General features: G+C 51.2%; 1 protein-coding gene across 1 annotated transcript; it reads left to right on the top strand.

Moving 5' to 3' along the window:
- Nucleotides 1-279: 279 nt before the first annotated feature.
- SMPDL3B (sphingomyelin phosphodiesterase acid like 3B) lies at nucleotides 280-22,549 on the top strand. The gene is given in 9 exon segments (XM_037149733.2): nucleotides 280-573; nucleotides 10,851-11,064; nucleotides 14,433-14,530; nucleotides 16,443-16,586; nucleotides 17,585-17,757; nucleotides 19,093-19,273; nucleotides 19,355-19,488; nucleotides 21,950-22,310; nucleotides 22,313-22,549. Coding segments are annotated over 9 exon segments (1,491 nt in total). The 5' UTR covers nucleotides 280-512; the 3' UTR covers nucleotides 22,438-22,549.
- The last annotated feature ends 386 nt before the right edge of the window (nucleotides 22,550-22,935 follow it).

Raw genomic sequence — 22,935 nt, 5'->3', positions numbered from 1 at the left:
TGGGTGAGTTTCCTGGGGAATCCAGTTGCTGGCTGGGCTGACACAGTCCGAGGAACCAGTGGGACACGTGCTAGTTTCTTTTTAAAAATATTTTATTTATTTTTAGAGAGAGGGGAAACACGATATGTGAGAGAAACACATACCACCAGTTGCCTCCCTCACGAGCTCCCAACTGGGGACCTGGCCCGCAGCCCTGGTATGTGCCCTGACTGTCAATCAACCCGGAAGCGCTTTGTTTCACTCCTCAGGGACAATGCCCAACCCACTGAGTCACACCAGTCAGGGAGAGGTGCTGTTTTCTAACTCAGAGTCCAAAGGCCCAGCTCACACCCTGCTGGACAACAGAAGAAAAGCCAGAGGCACCAGACGCCTTAGATGCCTGCGGACACCAGACAACCAGACTGAAAGCTCTCCTGAGGGAACTGGCCACCCAGCCCAAGTGGGGAAGCCCGCGGGGAGAACACAGCTCCTGGAGAACCTCACGTCTCCCAGAAGGCAAGTGAGCCCCTGGGATGAGGCTACTCAAGCTGCTGATTTTCCTGGCCCACTGGGGAGTGGCCAGAGCTGAACCAGGTAGGTGCTGAAAATGCCTTTGATGTCTTTGTTTTGTACCCTGAACTCAGGATCAAGGTTGCTGGAGGCTGCTCACAGAAAGCTGGTGGTGCTGCTAAAACAACAAGGCAGGGAGCAGCGCACTGAGGCCAGGCGGGAGGGTCAGTAGGCAGTACGGGTGCTGTCTGATCCTGAAGATTGTAAGCGGAGGTGACAGCTGGTCAGGGGAGGAACAATGACTCAGCTAGGGGTGTTGAGACATAAAAGCCAGCCAGTTGGTAGAGGGAGAAGGTGGCAGGAAGATTCGTGAATTCATTCAGCAAATATTGGTTGAGGGCTTTCAATGGGAAACCGAAAAAGCCGGTGTTCATGCTGCCTGTCACCCGCCAGACCCAATAAGCAGAGACAGGGACAGAATCTTTATGGGTGCTTTGTTCAGATGGCCAGCGACCTGCAAAGACGGTGGGTTTGTGCCCTAACAGGCCGTCTTCAATTCCATTTTAAAATCTCCCTTTTTAAAAGGAGAACAGAGTGTAGGTAACAATGAGTTTGGAATTCAGGGAAAAGTTCACTGGACTTAAAACCTGCAGCATTCGCACCCTGGGCCGTTGTCTTTTGCTGTGTCCTGGGCAGTGGGCGTCCCACCCTGGAGCTCAACCGCTCAGACACCACCTGGATGGCTGGCCGTCCTCCTGAGGCACAAAGGTGGAACTGCTTGTGGTCTCCTGGGGTCAGGGTGGGTCACACACTCAGTTCCCGGAACAAAGCTTTTACATGCGTTGATTACCAAGCTTATTAGCTACTACCTAAACTGAAATGGTCCAGCTTTCGAGTCCCCCATCATATGCACCACAAGCTATGCCAGAACCGGAAAGAAAACCAACAAAGCCCCTCCGGAAGCATTCCTTCATCTGGGAAGAAACAAACCAAAAGGCACAGGCACACAGTATTCCAGGAGACAGCAGTCTTACGGAAAACAATAAAGAAGAATAAAGGGAGGGGGAGAAGTGGCCAGGGAAGAGCTGTCTAGTAAAGTGACAGTTGAGCAAAGACCTGAGGCAGGGAGGGAAAGAGCGATGTGGACGTCTGGAGAAGAACGTAGTGGAGGATGGAGTGGGTTGGGGGGGGGGGGCGGGGGGTCAGGGACCCGGGGGGGGCGCGGCTGGCACCAGCTCGTGTAAAACTTGTAGACAATTTGAGTCAGAGAGAAATGGGACATCATCAGAAGGTTTTAGGCAGAGCTGTGATGTGATCTGATGAGCATATATTTAAAAGGAACCTCAGGCTGTTGTACTGAGAAGAGGCAGGGGGACTAACCCTTGTTGGTTTGCCTGAGACTTTCCTTATTTTGTTTTATTTTAAGATTTTATTTATTTATTTTTAGAGAGAGGGGGAGGGAGAGAGAAAGAGAGAAACATCGATCAGTTGCCTCTCACACGCCCCCAACCAGGGGACCTGGCCCGAAACCTAGGTGTGTGTCCTGACTGAGAATCAAACTGGTGACCTGTCAGTTCACAGGCTGGTGCTCAATCCACTGACCCACACCAGCCAGGGCACTTTCCTAATTTTAGCACTTCAGGTTTGGCATGTTGGATGCTCCTGAAGTCCTGGGCAAACTGAGACAGTTGGTCACCCTAGTAAAGGAGAAGCAGCCAAAGCAGGAGGAGACTGTTACCATCATGTGATGAGAGGACGGTGGCTCTGCCTGGGGTGGTAGGAGGTGGCGGGAGGTGTCCGATTCTGTTTTTTGTTAGTTTTTTTTCTTTTTTTGGTTCTGAACAAGATTTGTTGACAGGGGCTGGGAGTGAGAGAGGAGAGTTCCAGGGTGGTCCCAAAATTTAGTCTCAGCAACTGAAGGACGGGGTTGTCATTTGCTGAGATTCAGGAGGAGGAGAGCAGTTTGATTTGGGTACGTCCAGAACGAGATGCCTGTTGGAGGGTTAGGTTTCCGTGCGGTTAGAGGGGAGTCAGTAGGAGGGCTGCACCTGTAGTTTTCTTTAGGATTCTAGATTGCCCTGCTCTGGAGTTCTTTGAATGGAATCTTAGGGATGATTCAGCACCCTTTCCGCAAGTGCAGAAATTGAGGCCGACAGGGAAAGGGCTGGCTCGGGGTTCTGTTTCTTGCTTGTCCCTTTGGAGCTCAGTCCTGGTCAGTCCTCCGGTCACCCACTTTCTCAGACCCTTCCCAGGAGCAGCTGGGAGCCCTGGCAAAGCTCTCCGCCAATGTGGCCAGGCATCTCAGTGAGGAGGAGATGGGAGGTGGGCGCAGGAGACCAGAGCGAAATGCCTGGGAAGGACTCAGGTCCAAAAGCTGTGACTTAGAGGTGGAACCACCTCTGAGACAAGCCCTGATAGGATGTGTCCTCCTTTCACTGGGAGGCAGACACCCAGCTCCCCGCCAGTCTGACTGGAAGCTTCGGAATGATTGAACGACTCTTCTACTCCCTCACTCGTTCCCTCACTCTTTCACTTTTAAGATTTTATTTATTTTTGGAGAGAGGGGAAGGCAGGGCGAAAGAGCAGGAGAGAAATATCGATGTGTGAGATAAACATAGGTCGGTTGACTCTCACTCCCACCCCAACGGGGAACCTCGCCTGCGCCCCAGGCATGTGCCCTGACCGGGGATCAAACCGGCGACCTTTCGGTTTGCAGGAGGATGCCCAGCCAACTGAGCCACACCTGTCAGGGCACTCTCTCTCACTTTCCAATAAGTTTTCTTAGAAATCCAAATGCTGATGGGCAATCCCCCCAGCCCAGGATCTTAGTGATTAAAAAGAATTTCTCCTCCCTCCAAATGCACTAAGACGCCATTGCAGCATTTTCATAACACTCACAGAAAGTGCTAACGACAATAACAGACTAGCTAAATAGATTAGGGTAAAGTCTTCCGGTGGAAAAGACTCAAGACAACACAGCAGGGTTGAAAACAGTAAGTAACATTCATTCAATACTTACTACGTGCCTCACACTGCCGAAATTTTTACATAATAGCTCACAACAGCCTCATGAAGTAGGGATTATCAAGGAAACTGAGCCTCAGAGACAAGTTAAGCGACTAGCCAAGGTTACCCATCTAGTTAGTGTCTGAGTCTGGACCTGAACTGGGGCTGCACAGTTCCGGTCTGTTTTAAATAATGTGATGTCAGAGCAAACACACACTCAGGAAAATAGCCTCGAAGAGCTAACACTTGTTTACTGAGCAGTCATGATAGGCCACACTTGTGTTAGGTGCTTGGTATATGCTCTCTTTCTCAAGCCTGTTTGAAACATGAAATTAAAAGCTCATTTGATTTTTGTAGTCCCTGTGAAGTGGTTTCCATTACCAGGACATGCATCTTGAAAATGAGACTTGGGGCGACACAACAGTTGCCCAAGATTCCAACGCTTGGAAGTGGCAGGACCAAGACCGTACTACGGACCTTAAACAAACAGCCAGATATTTCTCCAGCAGCCTGGTTTTATTCAGGACGTGTGGTCTAATGGCAAACTACAGCACGTCTAGAGAACCAAGGCTGGGAACAGTTCTTTTACAGGGGAAAGGAGCATTTCCCAGGGGCTGCTGTAAACACGGAGTCCATTAAAGGAAACTGGTAGTAGAAGGGTAGTGGCTTTTCATTGGCTGAGTGGTTGCCAGGCAAGAAAAAGATCCTCCTTCTTCGGGCTGGAGTGGTGGAGTAGAAAAACATCTTCCTGTTGGAGATGGAAAGTAAGGAGGTAACTGGCTGAGTGTCAGGCCCTCCCAACTCCAGTTTACATGAGGTTTGTGTTTACCAGTCTTCACAGCACTCAGTTGCAGCATGTCCTTGACGTATTCTCTTGGGGTGATTTTAAAAAAGACTTTATTTATTTACTTTTAGAGAGAAGGGGAGGGAGAGAGAAAGGGGGAGAGAAACATGAATGTGTGAGAGAAACGTCCATTGGTTGCCTCCACACCCCCCCACCAGGGGACCTGGCTCTCAACCCAAGCATGTGCCCTGACTGGGAATCGAACTGGCAACCTTTGAGTTTGCAGGCCAGTGCTCAACCCACTGAGCCACACAAGCCAGGGCATGATGATGGATGTCATAGGAACTGTTTTATTCCCTCCAAACTTTCTGGTATACATTTATAATTTAAAAACAAAATTAAATTTAAAAAGCATTCCACAGCACCTCTAAGTTTTTACAGAATCTGAGGCTCTTTCAGAAGTGCCAGAGAACCCTGAGACACCCAATCAGATGGCAGTCAGCCTTGCTTTGCAAAAAACTGTAGGGTTTCTACTTCCATCTCCCTTAGCCAGGAGCTCGGGTGGGGCACCAACTTGCGGCTCTTTTTCTCCTCCCACACCCCCCCCATGCAACACTGCATTATCCTTCAGCTTCTAATTGCTCGAAAGAGACAAGATTTTTCAGTGTGGGGCAGTATGGTAGGAAAACATTTCCCTCCAGAATGGTAAGTCTACCTCACAGGGCTGTCCTGAGAAAAGGGCAATCCATGTAGCTCACGCAAGGGGCCAGCCAGTAAACGCTGGATTTTCGGAGTGAAACCCCAGTGTTTTGGCGGGCTTTTGTTTATGGAGGAGGAATAACAATGGAAGTGTTTGGGGTTATTGCCTAGCGTCAGAAACAAAGGACTGAAATGGGGATCAAGGTCGTTTGGTGGTGGGCATTATACACATAACAAAGTCATGGAATCACAGAGTGTTAGAACTGGCAGGGCCTTCAGATAACCCTTGTTATCCTCTTGTTTCACACTTGAGGGAGCGAAGGCACCAGAGAAGGAAACTGGAGGCCCAAGGGACGGAGTGGTCCCTGGGGAATGACCACTGCTGCTGGTTTGTCCGGCCTGCTGCCAGGTGCTCCGAATGGGATTTCTCCTTTCATCCTCACCTCCTCCCTTTGCTACTTACATTGTTATCCCCATTTTACAGAGAAGGGAACTGAGGCTCAACTGAGGAAACCTCTTGTTCAACCTGCCACTGTCGGTGTGGAGGAACCAGGATTGAAAACAAAATTTTCCTGATTCCAAATTTCATGGTTGCTCTTTCAAAAACAACCCCTCAAGCCAGAAAACCTAGGTCTGATCTTCTACCATCTATGTGACCTTGAGTCTCTATTTCACTACCTATAATATAGGGATACGAGTGGAGGAGAGATTAAATGTGATAAGTGAGGTCACACACATACAGGGTAAAGCTCTGTAAAAGTTTAAGGGACCGTTTTTTAATATCCAAGGTCACACTACTAGCTAGTGCAAGAATAGTGCATCATTATCATTTTTTTTACATTTTTTATTGCTGTTCAAGTACAGTTGTCTCCATTTTCTCTCCAACACTCCCCTCCACGATCATTTTTTAAATCATGATCAAAATGGTTACCATAATAGAATGCATTTCATTCTATTGTCCTGAGGTTTCATGGCTAGAGAGTTTGGCACAGCACCTGGCATTCAGTAGGTGCTAAATAAATGGCAGGTGTCTTCCTGACTTTCTTTTCTCTGACCATAAGCAAACTCACTTTTTTGGCCAGTTTAAGATCTTCTCGGGCTCTAGGAATGATTTTTGTGAGTCCCCCACCCCGCCACAAATAGCAGTAAAAAGATCTCACATTATATATGGATTTAATTAAATTTTTAACATTTAAAATTGCTTTTGAAATGATTTCTTGATTTTGATGGCTTTTTCTCCTGCTAAACTTTGGAGCCAAAAAGCATTTCTTCAGATCTCAGACATGTCATGGACCTTACAAACTACTGGGCCCTGGGCCCTGTGTCTGCCATCCCCACTGGACAAGGAGGCCCTGTGGCCCCTTTTGTGAGGGAGGAAGGGGGCCAGCAGATGGCTCTGCCTGCCCAGGAACAGGGAGCAGAGCCGAGCTGTCAAAATTAAAACTAGAGGGCGCACTGTGTCCACCAGCCCTGTACTGGACAAGAGCCATCTAGAAGGAGACTGGATCTCTCTTCGCATTGTTCTGTTGCAGATGTCCTGTCCCTGCACCTGCACCTTACCTGCAGAGGACAGCAGCTGAGGGGACAGTGAGACAAGTAGGGGAAGGGTGCAGTCACTCCCCCAGGTCTCATCTCCCTCCTGTGGTCAAAGGGGGACTTGCAGGATCTCCCAGGGACCAAATTCAGAGTAACCGCTGCTTTGTATTGCTGAGTGCTTTTGGGTTATCTCATATTGTCTCCTTTCAGCCTTCATAATGACCTGAAGAGGTGAGTGGGGGGTGGGGGTGGCGTGCTGTGGTCCCCATTTTACAGACAAGGAAAACCAAGGTACAGAATAAGTTGCTCATGTTCATATAGCTACTGGGTGCTGGAGCTGCAATTCCAACCCAGGTCTGTGCCCTCACGTACTCATTGTACTGGATGCCAAATTTATTCATATTCTCAATAATTAGTGAGTAATAATGACAGCTTAGCATACCTTTTCTTAAAACTCAAGAAATATGTGACTACTTCTTATTTTAAAAGATCCCAGCAGTACAAACATATATAGCCTCTTAACTTTTAAAAATAAGTTTAGTTATTTATTGTAGAGAGGGGAAAGGAAGAAGAGAGGGAGAGAAACATCAGTGTGTGGTTGCCTCTCACACACCCCCTACCGGGGACCTGGCCCGCTACCCAGGTATGTGCCCTGAATGGGAATCCAACTGGTAACCCCTTGGCTTGCAGGCCAGCACTCAATCAACTGAGCCACACGAGCCAGGGCTAAAGCCTCAACTTTAATGAGATCCCCAGGTGTGGGGTCTGCACAGTAAAATTTAAGAAGCTCTAGTCTAAAAGGTGAAGTGTGAAAGGGCCCCATTCCCCACACCCTCCCAGGCTCACTCCTGCCCCAGGGGGAACTGCCAAAGACAGGGGTGTGGTGAGATTCTTTTCTATAAGCCCTTTCACCTTCACTGTTTTATTTGATGCTCAGGCCAGATAGCAAACACCCTCAGGCTCAGCAAGGCCGACTGCTTGCCCAGAGTCCTCTGGCAACTCGTGGAAGAGCCTGGATTAGAAATCAGATCACCTGCCTCCCTCTCCAAGGTTCTCGTGCCCACCCTCTTTTCCATGGCGTGGCAGTTAAAGCTTAATTCCTCACAGCCCGTGACGATTTCCACAGGCACCTGTGGCTCCTTTTCCTTTATGGGTAACATAAGTGTATTATAAAAGCCACCTTCTGGGGGCTCTGAGTCAACACTGTGTCTCAGCTTTGGAGTCAGAGAGAGGTCTGGGTTTGAGCCTCGGCTTCCTCATCTGGTAAATGGGCGAGAATCCCAGCTCAGAGAATGGCTGCAAGGGTGAAATGAGACAAGCCAAACCTCTCTGAGTGCTAATCCTCCTCCTCACAGCCTTGCTTATTCATTGAATATATACGAGTATATTCGGGCGTCTTCCACATCCTAGGCACTATGTTAGGTGCTGAGGACATAGAGATCAACATATAGGCTTCATGTTCTTGTGGAGTTGACACTGTAGACAGGGAAGATGGATGATAAACAAGCCAACTAGATGATTTTGCCTGTGCGAGTGTCCTGAAGAAAATAAAACTAAGGGACCCCTGGCTGGTGTAGCTCAGTGGATTGAGCACAGGCTGTGAACCAAAGAGTTGCTGGTTCAATTCCCAGTGAGGCCACATGCCTGGGTTTCAGGCCAGATCTCCAGTAGGGGGCGCGAGAGAGGCAACCACACATTGATGTTTCTCTTCCTCTCTTTCTCCCTCCTTTCCCCTCTTTCTAAAAATAAGTAAAAGAAAAATAAAATAAAACTGAGGGAGGCAATAAACAGTAACCAGATGGTTGGGGGAAATGACACCTGAGAAAGGGTATTCGTGGAAGGCTTCTCTAAGGAGGTGACCTTCGGCCTGAATGAGGAGGGGAAAGCAGCCATGTGATGACTTGGGGAGGACTGAGGAAGGCAGTGGAGGAACCACAGAGGCCTAATGAGAATGATGGGGGTGAGCTGGCTGAGCAGAGGGTGAGGCCTCCGTGAGCCACTTCCACAGTGAGGAGACTGGAGCTCAAGGAGGTGGAGCCCCCTGCCTGGACCTCTGGCTCTCTCTGCCATTCTTTCCAGTATCCTGGCCTCCCCTGGAGTCAGGCCTCCAGACATACACACAGGTCACAAGACGCGCGGGGAGCCTGGGAGGAGTTTCAGCTCCACACACTGACTAGACTGGAGTTTACAGGAAAAAGGAACACTGACACTTGAGCCTCTGTCAGTGGACGAGGAGTTTCTGAAGTGGAGAAATGTTTGTTGAATATTTAGAGGGATGACGTCTAAGGGCAGAACTGCTCAATGTTTGTGGTTAGTTGGGAAAGAGCCAGCTTGAGGCAGGGGCATGGCCCCTGCCACAGTCTCCAGAGAGGAGGGCTCACTGTAGTCCACCTGGCCAGCCTGCTCTCAGGCTCAGGAGTGGCAGTGACCTACTCAGAGTCTCAGTGCAGGGGCTTGGGAAAGCTGTCAACCCTGTTCAATTACTAGTGGAAATGGGGCAGTCGGCTTCTTTCCTTGGGTTTAGGGTCTTGTCCCATAGGAGTAAAATAAATATATTAGTGATCACAATTTGTGTGAAAATTTTAAATTCTTCTCATTATAAGCAAGGGCTCTCAGTTTGGGTAAAAAATAAAAATGCAGGCATACACTGTTTACAAGACAATCTTTCTAAGCCCTGTCTGGGTAGCTCAGTTGGCTAGAGCATCGACCCAATATACCCAGGGTGAGGGTTCAATCCCTGGTGTGGGCACATAGAGGAATCAACCACGAATGCATAAATGAAACAATGAATTGATCTTTCTCTGTCTCTCTCCCTCTTCCCCCCTCTCTCTGTCTCCCTCTAAAGTCAATTTTTAAAAAGCCATATCTAAAATAAAAAGTTACTGGTCTTCTCCCCTTAGTAATTCCTTCCTGGGAGAGGATGGGCAGCCATGGAACCCCCCACCATTTCCCATGGGATCTTGGGCATGTTGACCTTTGACTTTAGTTTTCTTATCTGCAAAGTGGGGGTGATGATCCATGACACCTCCAGGGCTGTGGTGAGGATGACTACATAATGACCTTGGGAGGGGTCAGGATCTGCTTGGCCAGTCATTTGCAGCTTAATGTGAACAAATTTCTGCTTCTTTCTTGAGACCGGTTTTAGATCCAAAGATCTGGGCGAAAGCTCAGAAGCATCTGGGGGGAAGAGTCAAGAAGTGAGGAGCCAGGGCCAGGCTTTGCCTTCTGGCCTGTCCTGGAGCCACACCGAATGTCTGGGGGCTTGGGTGGTGCCCTGGTCACCCAACCCTGAAAACAGCAGAAGCCCAGACCCAGGCCTGGTTTCCTGAGGTTGGGCTGGCGTTGACTGCAGACTGTGAGTGACACAGGAAGTGGAGACGGAAGTGAGAGCATCGGTGGAGGGTGGGGAAATCCCAGGCCTCTCCCTTGTTGTAGCCGGAGACACAGGATTCAGGGCAGAGGCCGCTCAACCCTCTTCAGTTCACATCAGCGAAACGATGCACATCGGTGCTGGGTGCAGGTGATGAATCCACTCCACCTGGCCTGTTTCTTTGGGTCCCCCTCTCTATTACTCCAAGAGATTTTTGGCATTTCAGCCTCACTGGGTTGGGAGCTGAGGCCAGGTTTCGGTTGACACTTTAGCTACCAGGATGGCTGCCAGCTGCTTGAGCCGTCACCACCCTGCATCTGGAACCACCACGTACGCCCCCAGGAGAGCCTTGCAGAAGAGAGTCAGCCCAACCGGAACTTACGTGCCACCTTTTCTGGTCCAGCATTTTCAAACTCTACTTCCACACCAAACTCTATTCTCCAGGCTTTTGATGGTTTTACTTAGCACGACCTTCCATTTGGTGTAGAAGCCTTCTCCCAGGGCAGACTTTTTGTATTTCCCTTGAGCAGGATGAGATATGGCTCTCAGTACGAACTCCGAGAGGCGAGGCGACTTGCCCAGGGCCGCACAGCTGGCACGTTGCTCCACGTTGCTCTAGGGCCTGAGGGCTTAACCCTGACCCTCTCCCTCCTCTGCTTTAAGACAAGCACTTCTCTTAGAATTTCCCCAGGCTTCTTGAGGGTCACGCTTCAACCCAGTCCCTCATGCTGACACTATGGTGGGGAGATGGAGAGGACCTTGTCAAAGGCCCCAGGTAGGGACAGAGACAGCTAAGCCTGTGCTCTGCTCCACTCAGTGCCTCCCTGGGCAAATACCGTGGCCCATTTCCTCTGGACCCTCCACCTGTGCAACCTCCCCTGCTCCAGCCCAGTGTCCCCCCAGACTGCCTCCCTGTCCGGGCTCAGGGAGGGCCCAGCATTGAGGAGGGTCTTCTTTCCCCTGCAGGGAAGTTCTGGCACATCTCTGACCTGCACCTCGACCCCGATTACAAAGTATCTGAAGACCCCTTCCAGGTATGCCCATCAGCCGGCTCCCAGGCGGTGCCCAACTCAGGCCCCTGGGGTGACTACCTCTGTGATTCTCCCTGGGTCCTTATCAACTCCTCCATCTACGCCATGAAGGAGATCGAGCCAGAGCCAGACTTCATCCTCTGGACAGGGTGAGAGCCGTCATGACAGCTACGCTTCACCGGGTTTCTGCTGTGTGCCGCCTGTCGCCTGGCACCTTCCCGCACTGTCTCCCTTAGTCCTCGCTTGAAGCTCAAAGGGACCCTGGGTGTGGCTGATCCAGAGTTTGTGCCCTCAACCTCCTGGTCTCCTGGCCTCAGCGGAATGCAGGAGGACTCCCAAATTTTAAGTTGTAGGGTGAATATTGCAGCTACTCCCTCTAGGGTTTAAGCACCACAAGCCCTAGGGATCCAAATGCAGGGGTGGGAGAGGGTAGGAGGGCTGAGGTGGTCTGGCGTTGGGACCACGTGTCCTGGTCAGCTGCTGGCCAGCACTGGGCTGCCCTGGCCGAGGGTGCTCCCTCTGGTCAGAGCACTGCTCTGTGTGAAGAGAACTTGAGGGGTGATTCCCAATCAGCCACAGAGATGCTATTTCTGCTTCTCATCTGTGGAAGTGAGTCCTCCTGTTACAGAACAGACCTTGCGCGGGGGCGGTGGGGGGGCACAGTCAGGGAACGATATACTATTACCAAATGGACCCCCCTTTTTCTTCGGGGGTTCCACCCCTGTACTAGGTTCGCTTTGCCCGCCGCCAGAGGAAAGACGTCTCTCAATGCTAGAGAATGATGAAAAAGAAAGGAATTATTTATTTAAAAGTTATGCAGACTTAGAGTAAGGACTTAATGTCTTCATTAAAGTGCTGAAGTTCTTTAGACTACCCACAGATGCACACAGTCCTTCCTTCTTCCCTTTGCCCTGTCCTGGGTACCGTATCTCAGGAAGAAGAAGTAGAAGTCTGTGGTTCAGGCAGCCCCTCGGTCCAGCACCATCTGCTGTGTGGCCTCCATGATCTCCGCGTGGTCCCAACCTCTTCCCCAGCCGTGCGGTCAATTCTTTCCTGCCACAGCCACATGGTCCCAACTCCTCCAAAGCCTTGTAGTCCTGTCCAGGTGTAGCTGCCGCGCCTGGGTTTAAATCTCAGCACCAGTCCTCCTCTGAAGCCCCATTTCTGACTCCTCCCACACTCCTCACACCTGCCAGCACTCCCCTATCCTTCAAGTTTTACTGGGCTGCCGCAGTAAGTCCAGGCAGGCATGGCCCCATGGCGTGGAGCCAATCTCTCCAGGCTCTCACACGGGTGCTGTAACCGAGGGGAGTTACATTCCAGTTACATCCTGGGTTGAAGTCACTCCCATTCCTCTGATTCAAAGCACAGCCACAGCTATTTAACATATCTGTGAAACCAGTTAAAGGTTATAGATATGTTAAATGACCATGCCAGAGGTTAGCTGCAAAACTGTTGCTGTACAAAACAGCTCTCAATGGCCCTGCTCCATGTGTTCCATCCCCCAGCTCAGTCTGGTGGGGGTGAGGACATCATATATATATTTTTCTAATATTTCCTGAACACCCTGAGTTCTGGACCTCATTACAAATCCCCATTTTACGCGCCCCCCCAGCCTTGGCTGCACCGTTACACTCCGACTTCGCTCAGCACTCGCTGTCCTCATCTCTCGGCTCTTTCCCTCCTTCCCTTGGCCAGCCTGGGGTAGACAATGGGAACTGTGACAGTGTAGATCCCAAGTCGCCTTCAAGGAGCTCACAGCCTGTGGGTGACACAGACAAGCCCACTGACTAGTATATCCCAGAGATGAGAGCAGCTCCCTGGGGGAGGTGGGGACTTCAGAGGGCATGTGACTTCACCTGGGAGGACTGGGAAGGATTTCCTGCAAGAAGTGGGAACCCATGAGATGGTGAGGAAGGCTGGCAGGCGCTCTGCCTTCTTACTCCCTCTTCCAGCCTCAGTGGACACCTCAAAAGGCAGGATCCAACTGTGGTGCACCCTCAGTGTGACACGGGAGTAACTAGGAATGACTTCAGATGGACCCAGTGGGGAGGGGCAAAGCTGGACACTTAAGAAATGTGATAGCGTCTCAGGCCTCTCTGGGCTCAGACATCAACCTTTGACCTTTGGGCCATGAGTATGACCTTTGGGCCATGACCCCAGACTCCTGCTCCTGGGAGGGCTCTGCATGGGGGAGCCTCCGAATTCTCTGATAAGGGGCCTTAGGAGAGAGCTGTGACATTCTGAAAGGTGTGATCTTTCACAGAAGTGTGATTCTTCCGGGAAATCTCTGGGACCTTGCAGAGATGTATGGCATTGGATGAGATGACCTCTGGGACTTTAAATAATTCTTTAATCTACGAAATTTGACTTCCTAGGGAGAACCGTAACCTTTTGGGGGAACAGTATGTAGAGACTGGATGCATTTTCTATCAGACAGAATTAGATCCTCCAAACTAGAAAAAAAAGGAATTTTGTTCCAATGTCTGAACTTCTGGCTTGTCCCCAGGGAGGACTGGGCTACAAGGCTCCTCTGACTGCCCAGTGAGGGTTTCAGAGTCGCAGTGGATGGAATGGGTGTGAGCTCAGACTCTGAAGATGCCTGGGTTCAAACCCTCACTCCACCACTTTCTAGTAGCATACACTTAAGCAGAATTCCTCACCTTTCTGTACCTTGGTTTCTTATTCTACCAAACGGGAACAATAATCGAACCTGTGTTGTAGGCATATTATGAAGAACAAATTAGTGGCTATGGGTACACTGCACAGAAAGTAGCTGTCACAAAGTAGGCCAGGGTGAGCTGCTGGCAGCCGTCAGTGCTATTAAGTTAATTACCTTCCCCCCGGAGAGTGGGCGGGGCTGCCTTGCTCTGCGGGCCCAGCAATCCCCAAGGCTTTAGCTTGTTGATGCTCCTACTCCAAAGTCCACCTTCCCCCATCCTCCCACCTCACTGTGCATTTCTAAGGTGGATGGTCCTGAGTCGGGTCTAGATTCTGCCATAGAGTAGATCTGAACGCTGTGCTCTGACGCCAGCTCCAGACTTCTTCAAAACCTTGGAGAGAGGAGAACTCAGGTAGGTTCTCCGCGAGGAGTGCCCTGCGGGCTTGCAGATGGACTGGAACCCTAGAGCTTCCCTCTAAATAATAATATGAGTTACATCCTAGCAGCTGCTAGTCTACATTTCATATATAGATAATTTTCCCCTTTATTGAAGTCCACACATTCTCTGTAAGTAGGTACCATTATTACCCCTGTTTCACACATGAGCTAATGAGGGCTCAGAGAGGTTAAACAACCAGCCCAGGGACCCACAGCAGGTCAGTGGCACAGCCCCGGTTTGAACTCTGTCCTGTGTGACACCCAACTTGAGCCTGGCCATACATTTCAGCGGATGTCTGAGGCCCAGTTCCACGGCCTCTTTTCTCATAGCAGAACGTGCACCCCACCCACCCTCTTGCTTTTCTCATCCCCCATCCTGAGCTGCCAGCACCAAACTGGCCTGGTGGTGTTTTGTAGTGACGACACGCCTCACGTCCCCAATGAGAGGCTGGGAGAGGAGGCCGTGCTGGACATTGTGGAGCACCTGACCAAGCTCATCAGAGAGGTCTTTCCAGGTAAGACCCTGCCATCGGTCCCCCATCACATCTCCTGAACCCCAGTTGGCGCCTGGCACCAGGAGACAATAGCAGCAAGATGCAGAGGAATGGCCTTTGTTCGTTGACGGCGATGGCTGTGGTAAAGGTCCCATGCTAGGCACTTCCCAGCTATTGTTTCTCACCTTCCAACAACCCTGCAGGAACATGAGAGCTCATTGGCTACACACAGAAAATGGCCGGCATTTCATTGCTTCCGGCCCTGCCTGTCTAACACCAGACTCACTGCCCCTTCTCAATGCACCCACAGTTATACTTGGGCTTAAGCCCTGGGTAAGTCTCACATGGGCTCATGCGTAGCCCTGTGTCCTGCTGTGTCCCTGGAGTTGCCAGCCACAGTCCTCAAACCATCCTAGCTGCTAGGACTTCTGGGAGATGCTGATTTCTAGCCAAGGTGCTATTTCTTGGTGCTTCCCAGACCTTCCTTCAGAACTTAGGAGCCCTAGGGGACTGTGAGTGATTACAGCTGCAGCCCTAGCAGGTATGACAGGGAGAATGGGCTCTACGTGGATTCTGGCACCTGCCCAGAGGGTGGCTGTGAGGATTAAATAAGGAAATCCAATCACTCATTTAGTCAATCAGCAAATATTTATTTAGCATCTACTATGGGAGGCCCAAGTCCAGGGGTAGGGGACTTGGTGGTGAACAGGATGACATGTCATGATCTCATGGAGCTCATAAGGAGCTCCTAACATTGTCTGGCACACAGGAGCAGCAAAATGTGGGAGAGATTTTTGCCCTTCTCATCTGCCCTTGAGATTCCAGAAATTTGTGGAGTTTTTTTTTAATGGATCTTTCATCGCTGCTGGCATTTACTTTAGAGAGCTCAGGTTCTCCCTGGCAGCGGCCCTGATGGCTCCTGCTGTGTGAACAGCTCCTGTGGGAATTCCACAACCTGCTCCTTTGGCAGAGCTCTCGGCATTTCCAGACCTTGCAGGCTCTACAAGACAAAGGGTTTGTTGGAGACATTGCCCCAAGTGGGAACTGGAGGCTCCAGCCTTCCTTCTTCATTGGTTCAAGGTCACTCCCTGGGGTGAGCCAGGCTCATAAGGGCAAGTCCCTTCCTGAGGTCAGAGGAATTTTTTGTTTGTCCTCAAGTATTTATTGAGCAACTAGTACCTGCCAGGCACAGTGATAAAGTAAAATCAGGAATGAAGCTACTGACAAGGGGGAAATGAGTCTGAGGGGCTCCCCTTCCTTCTCCCTGTGGGGCCAATTCATAGGCCACTTCCTCAGGGAGGCCTCCCCTGACTCCGCCCCCATCCCTGATACGCACCTCCACAGCACGTGGCTTTTCCCAACAGCCCACACACCTCTCATTACTCAATACCCATCAACCCTACGGCACTGCAAGGCCTCCGGGACTGGGACTGGGTGCCTGCTTCCAGGTCTGCATCTTGGCACAAACTAGGTGCTCAGTAAATACTCTCAATTCCTGAGTGAGTGAAACTCCTAAGGCCTCACGGAGTGAACCAGACCTTTCCCCTAAGAGTAAGGTGGCTCTGCACTTGGCGAGAACAAGGGACACTAAATCACTAAGGGGCTGATAAGGGGTCTGAAGATTATTTAGATCTTCTAGCTTTCTCCTTCTCATCAGCCGATGCTTCCTCTCTGACTGGGAAAGTCTGCTGGGAATGGGGTTGGGGTCCAAGATCAGAGAACTCAGTGCTCTTCCTTCCCAGGTCTGGCCAAGTTCAGCCAGATTCTATTAAATGAGGTTTTCAGCTTATCTCTGTATTTTCTTCATCTGTGGCTTTTCCTTCTTTGCTCTTCCCCATTAGCTCTGATGACATTGCCAACTGAGAATGACTAACGACTCCACCAAGCGCTTTCATGCGCTTTTATATTTTTATGTTTCTCCTTTCCCTCCCAGATACTAAAGTATATGCTGCTTTGGGAAATCATGACTTTCACCCCAAAAACCAGTTGCCAGCAGGAAGCAACAATATCTACAATCGGGTAGCAGAACTGTGGAGACCCTGGCTCAGTAATGAATCCATCGCTCTCTTTAAAGAAGGTACTAATACATTTGCTACTACACACACTTATTACCTGCCGAGGTCTGATCTAATCCATCTGCACAACACCTCCATTTTATAGATGAGGAGACTGAGGCTTAAAGGTACCGAGTCACTTGGCCAAGGTCACCCAACCAAGAAGAGGCGGACTTGGGAGCAGAATCCAGGGCTGACTCCCATGCTCTTAACCCCTCGGCACTAATGAGGATCAGAAGTGAATATTTATTGAGCATTTACTGTGTTTCAGGCACTACCCTCAGTGAATTACTAGACTTCTAGCAAAAAACCTAGGAAAGGGCAGTTCAAGTTCAATTCAGTCCAAGCAGGGTTTCTCGACCTTGTCACTGCTGGCCTTCGGGCTGGTGAGTCTGTGGGAGCTACGCTGTGCACTGTGGGATGGATAGCGGCACCCCTGGCCTCTTCTCACAAGATGCCAGTAACACCCACAGTGGCAATAACCAAAGAATGTCTCTAGACATTGCTAAATGTTCTCTGGGGGACAAAATCACCTGGTTGGGGACAACTGACCCAAAGACACTGCCGGCCCGAGGTAACCCTGACCTACTCTCTTCCCTTTCCTCAGTCCCCTGCTGCCAGGGCTCCTCATTGGTCACACTAAACCAGAAGCCTGCGGCACAGAAGCCTGCTGATCTGGTTCACACAGATCAGCTCCTGGGGCACAGAGCTGAGTGGGGAAGGGTTGATGGTGCATCGGGAGGGGCAAACACACCTCAGTGTCATCACCATTATACAGATGAGGAAACTGAGACACAGAGAAGCAACTTTCCTAAGTTGCACAGCTAATAAGTGGTAGAGCCAGGACTTAAACCTGGGCAGCCTGCCTCCAGAGCCTTTGGCCTTAACCCCTGATGCTCTTTTAATGGGGAAGCTGGGAAGGGAGGATCAAGAAAGGGATGAGGTGGAGAGTGAAGGAAAGCGGGCAGAGTGTGTCAGAGGCAGGGGCCCCTTCACATTTTCCCTGGCTGTGATGTCCTAGGCGCGTTCTATACTGAGACGTTGCCAGGGCCAAGGCGGACTGGGCGAATTGTGGTCCTCAACACCAATCTGTACTACAGCAGCAATGAGCAGACGGCCAGCATGGCCGACCCTGGCCAGCAGTTCCAGTGGCTGGAAGATGTGCTGAGCAACGCGTCCAGAGCTGGGGAAATGGTAAGGGCTCCTACCTCTTCCTCTCCTGCTCCAGAATCACTTCCTGAGCGAGTTTCCCACCTCGGCACAAATTCACCCACTCTCTCCAGATGTGCACATAACAGAGGGTCTTCATCAGCCGGGCACCAGGAAGGGCTTCTCCCACCCTCAGAACAGCCTGTGAGGCTGGGACTCCAAAGCCCATTGCAGATGTGAGGCTCCTGAGGGGCAGTGATGATCCCAAGTCACACAACAAGTGGTGGAGCTGAGACCAGAAGCCCAGTCTCCAGACTGCAAGTCCAGTGCCCTTTCTTTTCTTTTTAAAAAGATTTTATTATTTATTTTTACAGAGGGGAAGGGAGAGAGGAAAACATCAGTGCGTGGCTGCCTCTTGAGCACCCCCTACTGGGGACCTGGCCCCTAACCTAGGCATGTGCCCTGACCGGGAATCGAACTAGCAAACCTTTTGTTTCCCAGGCCGGCACTCAATCCACTGAGCCACACCAGCCAAGGCCAGTGCCCTTTCCATTACTGCCAAACTTCACGCCCGCAGCCTCGCTGAGGGCTAGACCTCAAGGGGATGCCCTGCCCTTGAGGTGTGTCCACCGAGTCTGTGGGGCTGGCAGCTCCCTGAGAACCGGCCCTGTGTCTCCTCTGCTTGAGTCCCTGCACTAAACAACAGCACTTTTCAGCAGGATCTCGTGGCTGGTGCTTCTCTGCGCACTCACTGTGGATTATCTCATTTAATTCTCCAAGCTCTACCAGTTAGTTGCTATTCCTGGTGAAAAAACTGAAGCTCACAGAGGTAACACAATGCTGGTGTCCAAGCTGTAGTGTGACTCCAAGTTCACACTCCTCGCTGTCCTCTCCCTCACTCTGCCTCTCGCAGGGGTGGCCAAGGGCCCAGGTAATGTTAGCTGAGTGACTCAAGGAATGTAAGACACGGTCACACATTAACACACAGCATGTGCTACACAGTCATTCAAGGCAAGTCCAGTCACAGCGTCCGAGTTCTCCGAGAGGCCGGTCTGTGAGGATCGGCAAGGTTTCACAGGGAGGTGCCCTTTGAGCTGGGCCGTGAAGTCTCACTAGGACTTGCAGAAGAAGTGAAATGAGAAGTGTGCTCCAGGCGGTGAACACAGCATGGGCAAAGGCACAGAGGGCGGGGAGCACGTGTACACTTGTTACCGGGTACGGGGAGTACTGGAGCCTGCCCGGGAGGACAGCACGGGACTTCAGGAGAAGGGACATATGAGCCTGTCTGTGCGCCTTTGGGGAGGCGGGCACGTTCTGAGAGGTGGAAATGAAGGGCCGGGGAGGCCATCTCTGAGCCACTCCTGGCCCCCTTCCTCACAGGTGTACATTACTGGCCACGTGCCCCCCGGGTTCTTTGAGAAGACACGGAACAAGGCGTGGTTCCGGGAGGTCTTCAATGAGAAGTACCTGAAGGTGATCCAGAAGCACCATCGGGTCATCGCGGGGCAGTTCTTCGGGCATCACCACACCGACACCTTTCGGATGTTCTACGACGATGCAGGTACTCACCCTGGAGGGCGCCTGCTGGCAGCTGGCCCCCTCCTTTGGTCAGCCTGCCTCAGCCTGCTGTCTCTTCTGGAAGGTGCCCCCATCAGTGCCATGTTCCTGACACCTGGAGTCACCCCGTGGAAAACCACATTACCTGGAGTAGTCAACGGGGCCAACAACCCAGGCATCCGGGTGTTCGAATACGACCGAGCCACACTGAGCCTGCAGGTCAGAAGCCCTGGGTCTGCTGGGGCTGGAGGAGGAGGGAGGAGCGGGAACCTAACGCATCACCACATTTCCTCTTTCCCAGCTAATCCATACTCTAATGGCCACTGACCCTTGGGAAGGGCAAGGTCTTTCCACCCTTACGGAGCTCAGGGTCAGACCCCTGGAGGTATCTCCAAATCCTGCCACCTAATCAGGTCCTGTCATCTTCCTCATACACCCTTTGCCCTGGAGCATTGTCACTGCCTCCTCCCCGATTTCTCTGCCTCCAGCTCTGCCCTGCGGGAGCCCCTCTGCCACATACTACAGAAAGGACTAATCTTTCCAAAGCACCTCTCTCTCTCTCTGCTCATAAACCTTCAATGGCTCCCCAGTGTCTCCAAGGTGAAATGCATCTCCCCAGCCTGGTAGTTGAACGTGCGCTCAGGCCCACGTCTGTCTTCTCTGCATTGATTATGCTGCAGCTGAAGCAGGTCCCTGGCTCACCAAGCACCCTCTCACTTCCTGAGATGTGCTTGTGACTGTCAAAATGACAAAGAAATATTATTCCTTAATTTATTCAACAAAATGTATTAGCTGTCAGCCACACGCCAGGCCCTGGGCCAAGCTTAGATACGTAAGTGAACAAAAACAGCCACTGCTCTCCTGGAGCTGACATGCTTACAGGAGACAGCCAGCAAACAAATGAGTAGAGTAAGGCACGATAAGAGCTACGGAGAAAAGAGAACAATGAAGAAGAGCATGTGTGTGTGCACACGCGCGTGCTCATGTGATGTCAGATAGGTGTGGCAAGGAAGTGTCACTGATAGGATGATATTTCAATTCTGAGTAAATTGATGGAGCGAGCTTCTGGGGAAAGTGGAGGAAGAGCCGGTCAAAGGCCCTGTGGTGGAAATGTGCCTGGTGTGTTAGGAGAAGAGCAAGATGCCAGTGTGGCCGCAGAGGAAGGCCAGGAGAGGGTGGGACAAGGTTAGATCTCGTAGGCTGTGAGTAGGACTCTGGATCTGGAAGGTTTGGGGTGGAAGAATTAAATAGGCCGACTTAAGAAATGTACAAAATCATCACGTCTGCTGTGCAGAGAACAGGCTGTAGGGGCCAAGGGCGGAAACAGGAGGGTGAGTTAGGAGATGACTACAATAACCACTGAGAGGTGACGGTGATGTGGCCAGGGCGGCAGCCGTTGGGTGGTGAGAAGTGCCAGGTCCTGAAAGTAGTTTGAAGGCAGAGCAGACGGGATTTGCGGGTGGGTTGGATGAGCCGTGTGAGAGAAGGCAAGATCGAGGAGGACCCCCAGGCTTTTGTCTGAAAACCTGGAAGGATGAAGTTGCCGTTCCTGAAACCAGATCACTGCGGGAGAAGCAGGTTTTGGAGGGGAGATCAGAAATCTGGTTTTGGACCTGTTAATTTTGGGACGTCTAAATGACGTCCGGGTGAAAGTGCCGAGGGAGGAGGAAGCTGGGTGCTCCAGCTGGAGCTCCAGGAAGAGGTGGGTACTGAGATTTAACCTGAGAGTTGAGAAAGGCCACTGAAAACCACCAACTGGATGCGATAATCTAGGTCCCCGATTTGGGGATAAATGGGGATGAGAAGAGGTCTGAGAATTTTTAAGAGTATGGCCTCTTGTCTCCATGGGCACTCAGAGGGCCTTAGTCAGAGGATCACTCCTTCCTCCCTGCTGCACCGGGCCCCACAACATGCCTCACATCCTTCTCAGGGAGGGAGTGAGACCTGAGGGAGTGAGACCTGAATTCTCCCTCCACCACTCACCAGCTTTTTGACCTCCTTGGGCCTCCTTTACTTCATCTCTCAAATGGAAAGCAGGAAGTTACCATCCATACGTGGCAGTTCTTCTTCTCCCCTCCCCCCTAGTGACCTGAAGCATATCTACAAATTGAAGTGAAAAGTGTTGGACAGATAAATCCTTGAAGATAGATTCTAGTCCTGAAGATGCACCTGAGTCCTAGGGATCTTGGGTGCATCCCAAGCCTCCAGTCAACCACAATTCTATAACCTCTCTCAGCCAGGCACTCCATCCTACTTTTTTACGTTGCTTTTTATCCATTCATTCTGTAAACATTTACTGAGCATCTTATGTACCAGGGAACTTGTGGGACAAAAAATGCACTGGCCGTGGGACAAAAAATGCACGGGCCATGGGACAAACCACCTGGTTTCACTCCTGCCTTGGCCACTGAACACCTGTAGGCCCCTGGCCAAAGGAGTCAACCTCTTTAGGACTCAGTTTCCTCATCCGTGAAATGGGGATAATAAGTGCAGTTACCTGAGCGTATTCAATCAGATGTCTGCCACACACACACACAGACCTGGTAAGTATTCAGTGCTCATTAACTAATAGTAGTCATTTTTACGGACATATAGAATCTGGGGGCAAGGAGGAGGTCCGGGATTGAGGGCGGATGCAGGCAGTTGTTCACAGCCAACCAGTCTTGTGCCCCGTCTCCAGGACATGGTGACTTACTTCGTGAACTTGAGCCAGGCTAATGCGCAGGGGTCGGCGCGCTGGGAACTGGAGTATCGGCTGAGTGAGGCCTACGGAGTGCCCAACGCAAGCGTCAGCTCCATGCACGCAGCGCTAGGCCGCATCGCCAGAGACCAGGGCACGCTGCAGCGCTACTATGTCTACAATTCAGTCAGCTACGACAAGTGGGTCTGCAGCGAGGCCTGCCGAGACGAGCACGTGTGTGCGATGCGCGAGGTGGCATTTGACGCGTACTCCGCCTGCCTGCGCGCCCCCGGGAATGTTCCGACGTGCTGGCTCCCGCTCCTGCTGGCGGTGCAGTTCGGTCTGTGTGCGTTGCTCGCGCGGTGACCTGGGCGCCGCCTGCTGGATCTCTGGGCTCGCCTTTCTCCGGTAAATGGGAGCCCATGACACTCACTGAGGTCTGGACTTTTCCAGTTTCCCCGACGTCCGCAGAGTGGAGGGTGGGATAGCCAGACCACGAAATGCAGCCCAAAGACCCTACCACAAGCACATTTCTTCCAAGTTTCACGTTTTATGTAAAAAAAACAAACAAAAAAAACAAAAAAACCCACAATTCATTATGCATCTTATTTTGTGTATTATCCTTTCACTATGCAAATAATGTCTAAAGCCATCCCTTGCCATTATCGAACGTCCCTCCGCAGGTAATGGGAGTAAAATGAGCCGCCAGGAAGCTGCATCTCGTTGATCCTGTGCCCTCGGTCTCCCTGGAACACGGCCCGAAACCGAGGCACATTTAGTTCACGACGTCCCGCCATCTGGGACCAGAAGAGGCCTTTCTGTTTTATTTCGCAACAATGCAATGCGACAGTTCCCAGTTCTAACCTGGGCGCTAATCTCCAGACCTTTTCACCCCTGTGGAGCTCCAGGAACCTCAAGCGCAAAATAAGGCAATTAGAAGCCTGCTAAACTAAGGACAGTGCACCTCGGAGGGCCCGCCTTCGGCT

This window comes from Artibeus jamaicensis, unplaced genomic scaffold, assembly GCF_021234435.1.
Source record: "Artibeus jamaicensis isolate MK-2021 breed Jamaican fruit bat unplaced genomic scaffold, CSHL_Jam_final scaffold_847, whole genome shotgun sequence".
Classification (NCBI taxonomy): Eukaryota; Metazoa; Chordata; class Mammalia; order Chiroptera; family Phyllostomidae; genus Artibeus; species Artibeus jamaicensis.
Note: the sequence above shows the minus strand (reverse complement) of the source record. Positions and strands in the feature narration are given on the sequence as shown.